The sequence below is a fragment of the Dreissena polymorpha genome, chromosome 12 (genome assembly GCF_020536995.1).
Source record: "Dreissena polymorpha isolate Duluth1 chromosome 12, UMN_Dpol_1.0, whole genome shotgun sequence".
Classification (NCBI taxonomy): domain Eukaryota; kingdom Metazoa; phylum Mollusca; class Bivalvia; order Myida; family Dreissenidae; genus Dreissena; species Dreissena polymorpha.
Window position 1 is genome coordinate 27,890,327 of NC_068366.1, and position 14,756 is coordinate 27,905,082.

General features: G+C 35.1%; 2 protein-coding genes across 4 annotated transcripts in view; one reads left to right on the forward strand and one right to left on the reverse strand.

The window, feature by feature from the left end:
* The window catches only part of LOC127853262 (mitogen-activated protein kinase kinase kinase 7-interacting protein 3 homolog), a 38,116-nt gene extending 30,096 nt beyond the window's left edge, over positions 1–8,020 (forward strand). For all 3 annotated transcript variants that reach the window (XM_052387610.1, XM_052387609.1, XM_052387611.1), the window contains exon 8: positions 2,416–8,020. In XM_052387610.1, the coding sequence (XP_052243570.1) occupies positions 2,416–2,465 (50 nt within the window). In that variant the 3' untranslated portion in view covers positions 2,466–8,020. The remainder of the gene's footprint in view (positions 1–2,415) is intronic.
* Positions 8,021–8,274: 254 nt separating this feature from the next.
* LOC127853930 (ficolin-2-like) lies at positions 8,275–10,828 on the reverse strand. The gene has a single exon (XM_052388765.1). It carries the CDS (start codon positions 10,741–10,743, stop codon positions 9,547–9,549), a length of 1,197 nt encoding a protein of 398 aa, XP_052244725.1. The 5' UTR covers positions 10,744–10,828; the 3' UTR covers positions 8,275–9,546.
* Between the last annotated feature and the right edge of the window lie 3,928 nt (positions 10,829–14,756).

Sequence of the window (14,756 nt, forward strand, 5' to 3'; positions counted from 1 at the left end):
GACAGAATTATGTGCCCTTTTTATACTTAGAAAATTGAAAATTTTGGTTTAGTTTTGTGTTTAGGTGCCCTTTTTATACTTAGAAAATTGAAAATTTTGGTTAAGTTTTGTGTTTAGGTCCACTTTACCCCTAAAGTATCATAGATATTGCTTTCATACTTGGAACACTCACAAACTATCATAAGGGGACAGTAAAGGACAAGTTGCATAACTCTGGTTGTCATTTTTATGGAATTATGGCCCTTTTTGACTTAGTTACTTTGAATATATGGTTAAATTTTGTGTTTAGATCCACTTTACTTCTAAAGTATCAAGGCTATTGCTTTCAAACTTCAAATACTTTCATGATATCATGAGGGTACTGCACCTGGCAAATTGAATTTTACCTTGACCTTTGAATGACCATGACTCTCAAGGTCAAATTATTAAATTTTGCTAAAATTGTCATAACTTCTTTATATATGATTAGATTTGATTGATACTTTGACAAAACAACTCTTACCTGACATACCACAATAGACTCCACCCAAACCATCCCCCAACCCCCCTCCCCCCTTCCACCCCGAATCCCCCCCCCTGAAAAAAAGTGTTTTTTTCTCTTAAAGATCATCTAATAAATGACCACCACACCCTAACACTATACCCCCCCCCCCCCCCCAAAAAAAAAAAAAAAAAATTTTTTTTTAAACATGGTTAAAAAAAACCAATATTTTTTTGTATTATTTTATTTTGAAAGAAAATGTAATAAATGACCACATCCCCACAATATACAGCCCCCCCCCCCCCCCTCTACTCCACCCCTCCTTCCTTTGTGATTGAAATCGAGACAGGTCCCTTCACCTTTAAAAAGAAAGATAGATGAGCGGTCTGCACCTGCAAGGCGGTGCTCTTGTATTATATATGTCATTTCCTAAATTACCCCATTGAGTTAAAAAGAACTGGGGGTGAAAAACCCGATTAAGCTCAAAAGTAGGGGGTGAACAATTTTGCTAAAACTATTGAATTTACAAAAACCCTATTGTTGTCAAAAACAGGGGGTGAATTACCCAATATACCCCAAAAGTTATCTATAGCCCTGCTAATCTTTTCTGTAATTACTAAAAACATTTAATGCACTATATATTTTATCATCTTAACTGCTGCTAGTAACAAGTAAAGGTATGTTGTAGGAATCTGTATATGCTATTTTTGTACTTACAATATTTTCTTATAGCTATAATTTATTATTTTTTAACTACTGTCATTTTTTTAAATGAAAGGACATTCTATTTTTACAAAGTTGTTAACCATGTTTAAGATATAGGCCTACTCCCTACTGTTCTGTGGTGTATATTGTGTCTTAATATTTTAACCTTCAAAACATTAAAGATAGGACATTGTTACATGAACACTTATTGCAGCATTACAATATTACTATTATATCCATATTCAAAGACGTAGGACATATCGCTTTGCTTCTTATTGGTCTGTAAGATGGTAAGTCTTTAGACATTTTTTCGATTTCGTATAATATCTATGGAACAGTTTGAAGTTAATATTCCACATTGATTTACTTGTTACTTGGGATAGAAGGGAGACAACAAGAGTGCCTCTCGACCAACTGGTCTTGGGCTCATATCAAAGTTGGGTTCTATATTGTGTACATGCAGTATTAAAAGGATCTCTTCACACTTACAATATAACTTAGGACTTGACTTTCAGTCATGGGGCTGCATACATATTGACAAACATTTCTTGTTGAAACTGTGCCTAATGCATACACTGAACTTGTTTCATGTTAACTTTTACTTTAGAGTTAAACGTGAGTCAGACGGGTTTTGTCCAGGCCTTGTACCCATCCTGTTACCCTCTTGCGACCATTTCTTGCATGCTATTTCGTCAGTATCTTATAATATGTAAACACAATTGATCATGTTTGTGTCAGACATTCAAAGCAGGTATTCAATGTGTTCAATATATAGATGGAATCTAGTACCGTTGTAGAATTACAAAAAATAGTTTGTGTTCTTCATTGTGATGCTTGTTTGAAACACAACATTACCGTTAGTGTTTTACATTATACAAATATGTCTGTTGTATGCAACATTTTTATTTGTTACACGCTTCTTATCTCAATGCTAGGATATAATATGAATTTTATTATTAAGGACACACATATAGTTTATATTATTTTTCAACAAAGTTAAAGACAAGGCACACTTGTCATCCTTTTTATATACATATTCACTTGTGCTTAAAATGTATCTTTTTTCTAGATGATGGTAAGTACTGCTTTATGGTCAGTACCTGCTTCATTTTTTATGTTTTATTTTGCTTTAACTTGCTTGCGGGCGAGCAGTTTATTTCAAACTCCATTCTGTTGTTCATATTTGTGTTGTACTTTGGTGTAAAGCATGCATTTCTGTTTGATTGTAGATGTCCCTGACTCGTACTCGGCACCTGCCACTAGCCCGTCTGCTACCTGATCTAGGAGAGGAGTCAAGATGACATGCTATGCTCTTAATTTTATCTCCATTTTGGAAACCAGTCTTTCAATCCTCCTTTTGGTGAACGAGTCTTGGTCAAGGAAAGTAATCAAAGCGTTATGTATTACATGACTCTGTAAACATCGAAACACAGGGTTATATTGGTCTTTTTTTGTTCAGTAAATAGGTTTGTTCAACCCATATCCAAGATAAAAGGAACATGCTCTAGTTAAACATAAGTTATTGGCCAGCTTTAATGTACAAAAAGTGCTTTTTAATAAATCTAAAACATTTTCATTTACTCTATTTTCATAAGAGCTGTATGAAATAAATTTTAGACATTAACAACTTTTTAGCTCACCTGAGCACAACGTGCTCATGGTGAGCTTTTGTGATCGCCTTTTGTCTGTAGTGCGTCGTCAACATTTTGCCTTGTGAACACTCCAGAGGCCACATTTATTGTCCAATCTTCATGAAACTTGGCAAAAGTAGGTCAAAATGTTTGTCTAAATGATATGTTGTTTGAGTTCAAAAATGGTTCCGGTCCGTTGAAAAACATGGCCGCCAGGGGGCGGGGCAGTATTCCTTATATGGCTATAGAGAAACCTTGTGAACACTCTAGAAGTCACAATTTTTTCCAAATCATCATAAAACTTGGTCAAAACACTGGTTTCATTGATATCTCGGACGAGTTCGAAAATGGTCCAGATCCGTGAAAAAACATGGCCGCCAGAGGGCGGGGCAGTTTTCTCTATATGTATATAGTGTAAACATGTGAACACTCTAGAAGTCACATTTTTGGTCCAATCTTCATGAAATTTGGTCAGAACATGTGTTTTCTGGATATGACGGTTGAGTTCAAAAATGGTCCAGATCGGTGGAAAAACATGGCCGCCAGGGGGTGGGGCAGTTTTCTCTATATGTATATAGAAAAATTACCTGTACATACTTTCTAATAGTTAACTCTCTTGTATAAACCTGGGACTTCTTTCATAAAATGTGGTGTACATAAAGACAGTAGTTTGCATTCAATTTAATGAACCTTGTCATAAAATAACTGTACATGTACTAATGCACTATAGAGCCTTATCTTTGATCTTTACTGATAAGCCAAATTAACCTACTGGTGTATTTAGCAGACTACTGTGCTATGAAACTGTTTCCATTGCAACCTTGTTATTTGGCATTTTCTAAATTAGAAGGACTCTTTTGATTGAAATAACTTTTATAAATTCTTCTTATTTTTTACATTTGAGTCACTGGAGTTTTCCACTCTCCATAAATTGTGTTCTTTAGATTAAGTTAGACTTATTTTATAAACTTAATTTTTGAAGCAACTACTAGACTAACAGTAACTAATATTTAAATCAGTTTTTTTGACAGATTGTGAACTTCTTTTTACATTAATTAAGGTATTTGCTGTATTTGTTCCTTTTTAACGATGCATAGATTCTTTAGACTAAAGTTAGTTACTAGTATTTCCATTAAAGCTGCTTTGGTTTTCACTTATAGATTAATTCTTTGAGTGTATTCAGGCGTATCTTATCGGACGCCTTTAGTTAATTGAATGACAACCAGTAAGTGTGTTAGAAATAAGCGTTCTTTAATTAGACTCAATAAATATTTCCGTATTACATAAGTGCTCACAAAGTTACATAACTCGTAACCGTCCCATGACCGGTTCACTTGCGTAAGCGAACGAGACCGCACTACCACAGTTTTTGTTGAAACTTTGTCAGAAAATTTGTCCCAATAATATATTGGACAAGTTCAAAAATGGTTCCAGTCTGTTGAAAAACATTTCCGTCATGGGGCCATTTGTTGTTCATTCTTCATGAAATTTGGTTAGAAAATTTGTTCTATTGATATCTTGGGCTGCAAAGAAAAGGTCATTTCTTTTTATCTCAGGTGAGCAACTTTGGGCCTTCAAGGCCCTCTTGTTTTGTTTGTTTTAAGTAAAATGACTTCAAATTGTTATCATATTGTTTAACAAATAAGAGGTTTCTGTGGTTTGGTTTATTTGGAAAATTATTTTAGCATTGTTGAAATAATAAGTAAGATTTATTTAAACAGCCTTGGTTACAGACATTATTTTCTGCCATTGCCTTTTGGAGTAAAAAAATAATTATGTAACATAAATCATACAAAAAGTTAGTGATACTTGTGGCAATATTATTGACAATACAAAATCGAAATGTAACCTTGCTGTATGTGATTATGGTAGTTTACAGATTTCATTTCTGCAGCTTTGTTGTTATTGTTGTGAGATCCTATGAGTGACCACCTGGTGAAACCAACTTAGTGTGGTATTGCTGGTTAACAACCCGTGGTGAACTGTATCCTCTACATTATTTCCCTATACTTGCATGTCTGTGAAATGCACACTAGAGATTGTTAATTTTTGTGCTCACAAAGTGTATATCACATATTATGTTGACGGTGATATTATGCTGCTAGTTTTCTGGGGTTTGTGATTTTAGGTTTACCTCAGAGCTACTGAAAAGTCATTACTTAAAAAAAACTGGTGCCGGTAGCTACCTATGCATTTTATATAAAAAGTATGTATTGGGGAAACAGTTGACCAATTCTCATAACTGCTCACCTTAATGTGCAGGATTACTTGCAAACATGGATGTGTTGAATGTCATGAAAAGTAAGGTATGCGTATTGGTTGTGTGCATGATTTAACTTTAGAGGTTTGCATTAAGGATTTATATAGGAACTCTGTAAACTAAGTTATTCACTAGTTGTTAGCAAAGTTCATGCATTGTGACTTGTCTGTTTTCCGATACATAGGCCGTCTGATTTTACACATTTTTATTTATTGATATGTTTGTGCATATTTACTTTTATAAATTCTTAGTTTTATTTGCACTTCTAATTTTCAAGCAAGTCATTATCAACATTGCGTATTAATTGGATTATGTTGTTTTAAAATAAAAACAAAAAACTGATAATAGGAATAACTGTTTTATACAAGGAGAATTTTTAGATTCAAAACTATAATTTTAAAACCAATCTGGTTCAATAATGGTTAAGCATTTCTCAATTTCTGTTAATACTTTATGTTTATCCTTTTGTTTTTCTTAAAAGCGTCTGCTTCTCTAAAACATACAGAAAATAACACTTTCTAACCAATATAATAATTTGCAGGTTAAGTTAAGTTCCTAAGATATTGTGTGCATTTGTGTTGGCAGATACCCTTATATGTTTTAATGTGTTAAATTTTCATACAATTGGTAAATTTTAAAAAGCTGTGTTAAAAATGTTTGAGTTGCATTGATATTTTGGTGTTCTCAATTCAAGACATCCTGCCATTATATGCATTTATGATTGTCAGTGTTGGTATTACTTTGGGGTGGGACCAAAATTTATATTTTCGTAAGTTGGGTTATAATTATATATTTCTTTTATTAAATTATTCTGGATGCATTGCCCTTAAGCTTGTTGCAGATTATGTGGGGAACATTTCAGTATTTTATGGCACTAAATAAGGTGACATTGAACCATTTATTCAGATCATAAAAAAAGGAAAACGAGGGTTATTTACTTCTGACAGGACTTGTTTACTTATTAGTAATAATTCTTCTTTTGTGTTTGGTCTCATCCTAAATTTCTTTACCAGAAGGAAATGCATACTGCTAATATTATGTAAATAATAAACAACTACTGATTGTTACTGATGTCCGTCCTCTTCTAATTTCTGTGAAAGTGTTGATTTCCTTGTTGAAACACAATAGTTCTGGAATATGAAATTGTATGAAAGAAAGTCTGCCATATACAGTAGCTTGGTGCGTATATGGAGACTGTTACATATACAATAGCTTGGTGCATATATGGAGACTGTTACATAAACAATAGCTTGGTGCGTATATGGAGACTGTTACATATACAATAGCTTGGTGTGTATATGGAGACTGTTATTAATGAGCAAACCATGATGTGTATTTGGGAAATGTTAAGAAATCTTAATAGCATGAATACTTGTTCATATTGTTTTAAGTAATAATTTATTGTTTGTTAATGTATAGACTATTTTATGTATATTGCAAACACTGTTTTATTGTCATTTATTGTTTGTTCATGGTGATGACTGTTGATATGTATAGTGGTGTAATCCAGCCCCCCACTTGGGGAAGAAGTATTATTTCTTCTTTGAAGAATTTCATCTGTTGTTACTGAATGCTACAAAATGCATATATACATGTTAACCAGTTGCTAGCAAGGCATTACAAGCAAGATTATCAGTGCACAATTTGCTCTGCGTTCTTTGCACATGCAAATCAGTGTCAAATGCTTTGAATACAAATTTTCAATCACTTTAACCAGATATGGTTTAAATGATTCATAAATACTCGGATGAATGTTATATTTTATAGATCTGTCCAGCAATTGGGACAGCAAGTTAAATTTACTGTTCTTATTTTAGCTCACCTGAGCACAATGCACTCATGGTGAGCTTTTGTGTTTGCCTTTTGTCTGTAGTGAGTCGACAAGATTTGCCTTGTTAACACTCTAGAGGCCATATTTATTGGTTGGTTGAAAAACATGGTGGCCAGGGGGCGGGGCATTTTTCCTTAAATGGCTATAGTAAAACCTTGTTAACACTCTAGAGGCCACATTTATTTTCTGATCTTCATGAAACTGGGTCAGAAGATTTGTCCCCATGATATCTTGGATGAGTTTGAAAATGGTTTCGGTTGTTTTAGAATCATGGCCACCAGGGGGCGGGGAAGTTTTCCTAATATCATGGCTATATATTGCTCGAGTAACACATTATTAACACTCTAAAGGCCACATTCATTGTCCAATCATCATTAAACTTGGTCAGACAATTTGTCACAATGATATCTTGGATGAGTTAGAAGATGGTTCCGTTTGGTGCGAAAAACATGGCCGCCAAGGAGGCGTGGCATTTTTCCTTATATTGCTATAGTAAAACATTGTTAACACTCTAGAAGCCATAATTATTGTCCGATCATTATGAAACATTGTCAGAAGATTTGTTCCAATGATATCTTGGGACAAGTTCTAAAATGGTTCCAGATGCTTGAAAAATATGGCCACCAGGGGGCTGGGCATTTTTACTTATATGGCTTCATGAAACTTTGTCAGAATATTTGTTTAAATGATATCTTGGATGTGTATGAAAATGGTTTTGGTCTGTATAAAAACGTGGCTTCCAGGGTGTTCACTAGTCATGAAAGTTGGTAAGAACATTTTGTTCTTATGACATCTTGGGCTGCACAGAACAGGTCAGTTCCTTTGAATCTCAGGTGAGCTACTTTGGGCCTTTCAGGCCCTCTTGTTCACAATTTAGTTTTGTAAATTACAAAAAAAACGAGATTGTGTCAGTAAAGATCACTGTGATGAGATACAAGTTTGTTGTGCAAGTGTCACTGAGCCTGCGGATGTATAGACCAGCTTGCTGTTTGAGGACAATATGCATATTGCCATATTAGTGTATATATTACTTGTTTTCCCTGCAAAATGTACAGAATTTTGTTATATCAATAAAATTCAAAAATCAGAGAATACAATTCTATAATAACGTGTTTGAGTTGTTGTTTTTGTATTTCTGACCCCTTCCATTCAGTGGTGTTGCTGCGTAGCTGTTAAATAGTTTTTACTGGCCACGCTAAGTATAAACTTTCTGAGGAAATAACAATTGCAAATACATTGTATTCTCATAATATTATAAATGTTCTTTGAACGATTATAAAATGATAAATTTGTCAAACAGAACGTGAATACATTAATACAACGTGAATACATTAATACAACGTGAATACATTAATACTTGAGCTCTATTATGCACCAAATATTCTACTAGCACATTTGTTGATGCAGCGTAATGAATGTCTTATAAAGGCTCATATTTAACGGAACTACTACAGATATACAATTGACAATTGTGTAAATATTTAATAATATATAAGGTCCATACCTGAACCACTTATTAGAAATGTAGAATGATTTTTTCCATTGTCCTTTGGAAAAGTTCTGGAAAAATGTTTGCGTGCAACAAATTAATGTCTTCCACTGATCATGAATCACTAGTCTCTATGGTCATTGGTAACCACATAACTGTAACAATGTCTTCCACTGATCATGAATCACTAGTCTCTATGGTCATTGGTAACCACATAACTGTAACAATGTCTTCCACTGATCATGAATCACTAGTCTCTATGGTCATTGGTAACCAAATAACTGTAACAATGTCTTCCACTGATCATGAATCACTAGTCTCTATGGTCATTGGTAACCACATAACTGTAACAATGTCTTCCACTGATCATGAATCACTAGTCTCTATGGTCATTGGTAACCACATAACTGTAACAATGTCTTCCACTGATCATGAATCACTAGTCTCTATGGTCATTGGTAACCAAATAACTGTAACAAGCAGTCCAGAAAGAAGTATGTCCCTGTTTATTAACAACACTTGTAATTCTACTTGCCCAGTGTCAGCAGTGAATCTACTTGCTCCACAATAACTTCAGGGATTTCATTGAAACATAAAATACCTATTTACACCTTAATTACTTCGTTGATTTATAAATATAAAAAAACATTTGCTTCTAACTTATATGTATTTTATTAAAAGAAACTAACAACTCTCTGGCAGCTACAGACGAGATATCAGTTGTTCTCCCAAATAGCACAACTATATAATAGCTCAGCACGAACACGTTTCAAACGAAGACAAATTTAGATATATGCATTTTATTGTCAGTAGCCACTTTAATTTCAACGGATATGTTGTTGGGAGAAAGAGAGTCTAATCTAGTTAGGCTTACGAAAGATGTACACGACGCAATGTGTCAATAATAAATGCAATAGGAGCGCGTACGAAATATGATTGAGTTGCGAAACATTAAATTTGTGCAGCAATCCATCCTGTGAAATTGTGTTATTTACTTGTTACGTATTTAGAGGCTCCCTTGAGGTTTTCCTTTAATACCGCAAACATTATATCTTAATAAATGTATGCACATTTCTATAACTTATATATATGCACCCTGTTACCCTGTTGTGAACCATATAAATCGTTGAAATGTTTTACAATCCGATGTCAGCGAAACTTCATTTCAACCCACTTCAGTGAGTACTTAGGTCCTTTCCAAGCATCCCATACTATGCCCCTGTACGCCTCCAAGGTCTCTACCTTGTATTCGCCGTTCAGGTGACTCCTGAGACACTCGTCGAACCACCAGGCGCCCTGCCAGTAGTGAGCACAGCTGCCACTGGACCCGTCATTGTCCCGGTCCTTAGTGCTGAACCCGTGATCATTGTGGTACTTCAAAGAATTTCCAGCTGAACCGTTGAAACCGTCAATCCGAATGGCATAACTGTAGAATTCTGGAAGAACTTCGAAAAATGAATACTTTGCGAAGGCTTTGTTTCCTTCGAAATCTTCCATGTCAACGCGGAGCTCACGGGGTCGGTTGCTTGTTAACTGGTAAAGATGTTCGTTACCAAGCCAGAACTCTCCCGTCACGTCACCAAAGCCTCTCTTATACGATTCCCAGTCACGGAAGAAGTTGAGCGAGCCATCCATTCTTCTTTGTATCACCGTCCAGCCACCGCCGTCCGTGGTCATATCACAACACACGTTAAGATGCGTTATGTTCTGATAGTTAACGTTAATAGTTATTACACCGCTTTTTGAAGCATTTCTGCATGGAGAAGGATTTTCTTCTGTGGTAGTTGATTCAGTCACACCTGTTTTAGTAATTGCATTTTCGCAATTGGCAGCATTTACTGCTTGCAACTGATGCACCGTGGAAGCTAGTTTTGCATTTGTTATCCCACATGCTTCAACATGGTCTTTATATGTCTTTCGAACTGCATACATTTCTCTTTCTATAAGTTTAAGTTTTTCCCATATAACCTGGTGTTCATCATGTAGATCTTTATCCACACTGGTTTTGTTGGAGACAATATCTATTGTGTAAATATCATCTCTCGTAATGGAATCTTGTGCAAAATGATTTTTGACAATTTCTATTAATGTGTTTATACGGTCAGCAAGTTGTTCAATGACTTCATAATTTCTGGTTCTATCGAACTTCATGGTCTTGTCTTGCTCCACGAGGTGGTTTTTCACGTCATCCACCTTGAAATCGAGCTCATCTATTCTCAGTCCGATGTCCAGCAGCTGCTTTTTCAGAGGGTTACTCTTTCCACCATGATTGCACCTTATCATGGTAACACTAAATAACAAAATTGTCCAATTCATTAGGTCGTACATATTGGAAGTCATACACATAACGTTTGTGTTCGAAATTTAGTTATATGTTTTCTTTCTATAATTTCCAGAATTATCCATTTTGCTGGTTGATGCTGTCATGTTGAGTTCTCATTGGCAATTAAGAATTCTGTATGTACATAGACCGGAAAATCCCTCTTATGAACCATTGAGAACCGAGCCATACTAAATTACGGTAAACTACGCATTTACGACAGAACGTGAGCATTTCAATACAAGTTATTCTGCCTGACCAAATGTCAAACTGACACTTCAGATTCCTGCGTATAAAAGCCGACTTTATTCATGTAACTGCACGGCGCATATCTGGTTTTTACCTAACGTATATGATATTATTTGTCTATAATACAAACCCGTAGCAAGGGGGGTGCGTTGGGTGCGTTCGCACCCAACATTTTTTGACGAGTATGCTCCACATACAAAACTTTCCACAATGCTTTAATTATTTCAAACTTGACACAAGGAAACATGTCCTTCTCTTAAACATATTCTATAATGAATTAAAAATGTTATAACATACGATCAGATGGACGTTAACATTAAATTTTCATTTAACGTGACGGATCTTGAGCATAATGGACAAATAAGTCCATTTTTTTCTTCAACGTCCTGGTATACATTGTTAAGGACTTTGAGACCATAGGCCCAGTAGTTTGTGGTTATAGGGTCTTTCTGAAGCTTTAATTAGTATATGTTTCTTATATTCGTTTAGAAAAAAAGATTACTAATTTGTTAAAAATAGTTAAAAAAAATAAAAGTAACCAGTTATACCATTTTAATTTCTGTTAAATATTGTTGCAGATTAGAGAAGACCCAGTTTTATTAGTCAGTGTTTGTTGTGCAAACTCTATTAGCACGTTTAGAGCAATGCTAAGCTCCTGGTACTATCCATAGTAGCAGACAAACAATTGTTTTGAAAAAAAGTCAAATATTTCCTTTTAATATGCTTGATGTATGTTTATTACTTACTTTGATTTAATTATCCCCACGCTTTTCGGAGAAAAAGTGGGGATTATGTGGTTATCTCCCTCACTATCTCCTCCTACACTATTAGCACTAGAACCTTGAAACTTACACGCATGGTAGCTATGAGCATATGTGCGACGGTGACGGCGACGGAATTTGATCTGACCCCTGTGTCAAACGTTATGGGGGTTGGGGTGGGGTCAGGCCAGAGATTTTCCTGCAACCGCGATTCGAAAAAGGCTCATAACTACTGTGTCCCTTCAGATATTGCTTTCATATTTGGCATGCATGTGTATCTAGACAACACCTTTACATGCGCATACATTTTTTTACCCCTATGGCCTTTACTTTGAACATGAGGTCAGCGTTAAGGTTTCGAAATTTGCGATTACGATTCGAAAAAGGCTTATAACTACTGTGTCCCTTCAGATATTGCTTTCATATTTGGTATGCATGTGTATCCAGACAACACCTTTCAATGCGCATACAATTTTGACCTCTGTGACCTTGACCTATACGTTGTAAAACATCTACGGCTTTAGTTGGAATGGCAAGTTGACCTTAATCGTAATCAACGATATTTATTATTACCTGTATCTTATATCTACGGAAATAAAAACGATATGCATGTGTGATTTTACTGTCAAAATGGGCTCTACGTATGCAGGTGAGATGCGCATACTGCTGAAGTGCCCAGCGCTCACCAATGACATGATCGATGTTGTGTCGGAAATCTCGATGAATCTTGCATCATCCGTCTCAATAAATAGAGGATACGTTTATCTGTGCACTCCTGTTTACATGCATTCTATGCGGCTTCAGTTTTATATGCGAATAGTACGACGTAGTTTAATACACTCTGTTCATAAATTTCAAACATTGGAGTGCCAATTTCACATTTAACATAGTAAGGTCAGTTTGCTATATGAATAAATAAATGCCGATGTTTTGAATAATATTCTCTAGATACTGCACGCAAAAGTTATCCGCTTGAATAAAACTTTTTAAAAGTCAGCAACGCCTCAAAAACCATTTTATTGAAGTGACGAAGATTCAAGCTGTTTGCGATCTTGAGTTATCACAGTTAAGTTTGTACATGCCAGGGCTTAATAATTTATATGAGATATCGTTAAGAGTTTTGTGTAACAAACATAATTATAGGAAAATAAATTTGAATCCTAGTTTAACTGCATTTGTAAACAAACGACCCCGGTGACCTATTGTTTTCTTTTTATATTTGTATTAAGTTATAACTCATTAAACATTTAAGTAAGTTTGAAAATAATCAAGGTGCAGGAAGGCATGTAAAAATAAAAATGACTTTGATGCATTTTATTTGTTTTCATATGTGAAATCCTGTTGCTTTTGTTCTTGCTTAAAAAAAGATAAAAATACATGAATCAATCGATTAACGTTATTTTTCTTTAATTGGCAGTCAAATTAAATCAGTATTACAGATTTTGTGAGAAATAGAGGTTATTTTCAACATTTTTCTCATTACATTACTCAAGTTATTATGTTATTACCTAATTGGTGAATTGTCTTTGTGCTGAAATATGCTTGTTGTTCAAGTGCGAATAAAAAATGAACAACATCGGTTATACATGATTTTATTTTACTTTTCTATCCACAACAGATGGTCCTACCTAAATACCAAAAATTATAAAGTTCTAGGTGTAGCAAAATTTGCCTCAAAACTGCAGCATACGTCCTTAAAATAATTATTAAATCACTATTGAGTTCATGAATTTAACAATAATATATATATAATAGTTTTACAAAACGTTATATGCAATAACATATTAATGACTATGTGATGTTTGACATTTTCAAATCAATATAATAGTATTCCTTTTTACAATAATTAACTAATTATTATTTTAGTTTTCCCCCTCTTTTTTTTCTGATTTTAAGCTCACCTGATTGCTCCGGTGAGCTTTTGTGACCGGTGTTTGTCTGTCGTCTGTCCGTTCGTCCGTCCGTCCACATTTTTTCGTAAACACTCTAGAAGCCACATTTTTTGTCTGATCTTCATCAAACTTGGTCAGAAGCTTCGTCCCAATGAAATCTCGGTCGAGTTCGAAACTGGGTCGTGCCGGGACAAAAACTAGGTCACTAAAAAAGTGAAAAAAATGTAAACACTGTAGAAGTCATATTTCAAGCCCAATCTTTATGTAACTTTGTCAAAATGTTTGTCTTAATGATATGTTGGTAGAGTTCAAAAGTGGTTCCGGTCCGTTGAAAAACATGGCCGCCAGTGGACGGGGCAGTTTTCCTTATTTGGCTATAGAGATACCTTGTTAACACACTAGAAGTCACAATTTTTGCCCAACCATAATGAAAATTAGTCAAAACATTGGTTTTAATGATTTCTCGGACGAGTTCGAAAATGGTCCAGATCGGGGAAAAAACATGGCCGCCAGTGGGCGGGGCATTTTTCTCTATATGTTTATAGTGAAAACATGTGGACACTATAGAAGTCACATTTTTGGCCCAATTTTCATGAACTTTGGTCAGAACATGTGTTTCCTTGATATGAAATTTGAGTTCGAAAATGGTTCCGGTCAGTTGAATAACATGGCTGCCGGGGGGGGGGGGGAGGGGGGGAGGGAGTTTTCTTATATTTATATAGTAAAAAAAGCTTGTGAACACTCTAGAAGTCACATTTTTTCCCAATCATTATGAAACTTTGTGAAATGATTGGTTTTATAAATATCTCAGATAAGTTCGCGAATGGTCCCGATCAGTCAAAAAACATGGCCGCTAGGGGGGGGGGCAGTTTTCCTTATGTGACTAGAGAGAAACATTGTGATCGAACACTATAGAAGTATCATTTTTTTGTCTAATCATCGTGAAACTTAGTCAATACATTGGTTTTATTGATTTCTCTGACAAGTTGGAAAATGGCTCAGATCAGTGAAACACACTTTTTAGCTTTTAGCTGACCTGATTGCTCAGGTGAGGTTTAGAATTGGTCTTTGTCCGCCGTCCGTTCGTCCACATTTGGTTTGTAAACACTCTAGCATTCACACTTCTCAAGCATTCTT

What these genes read in the sequence shown, in the direction of transcription:
- LOC127853930 (XM_052388765.1), bottom strand. Translation starts at nt 10,743, where the DNA reads ATGTGTATGACTTCCAATATGTACGACCTAATGAATTGGACAATTTTG.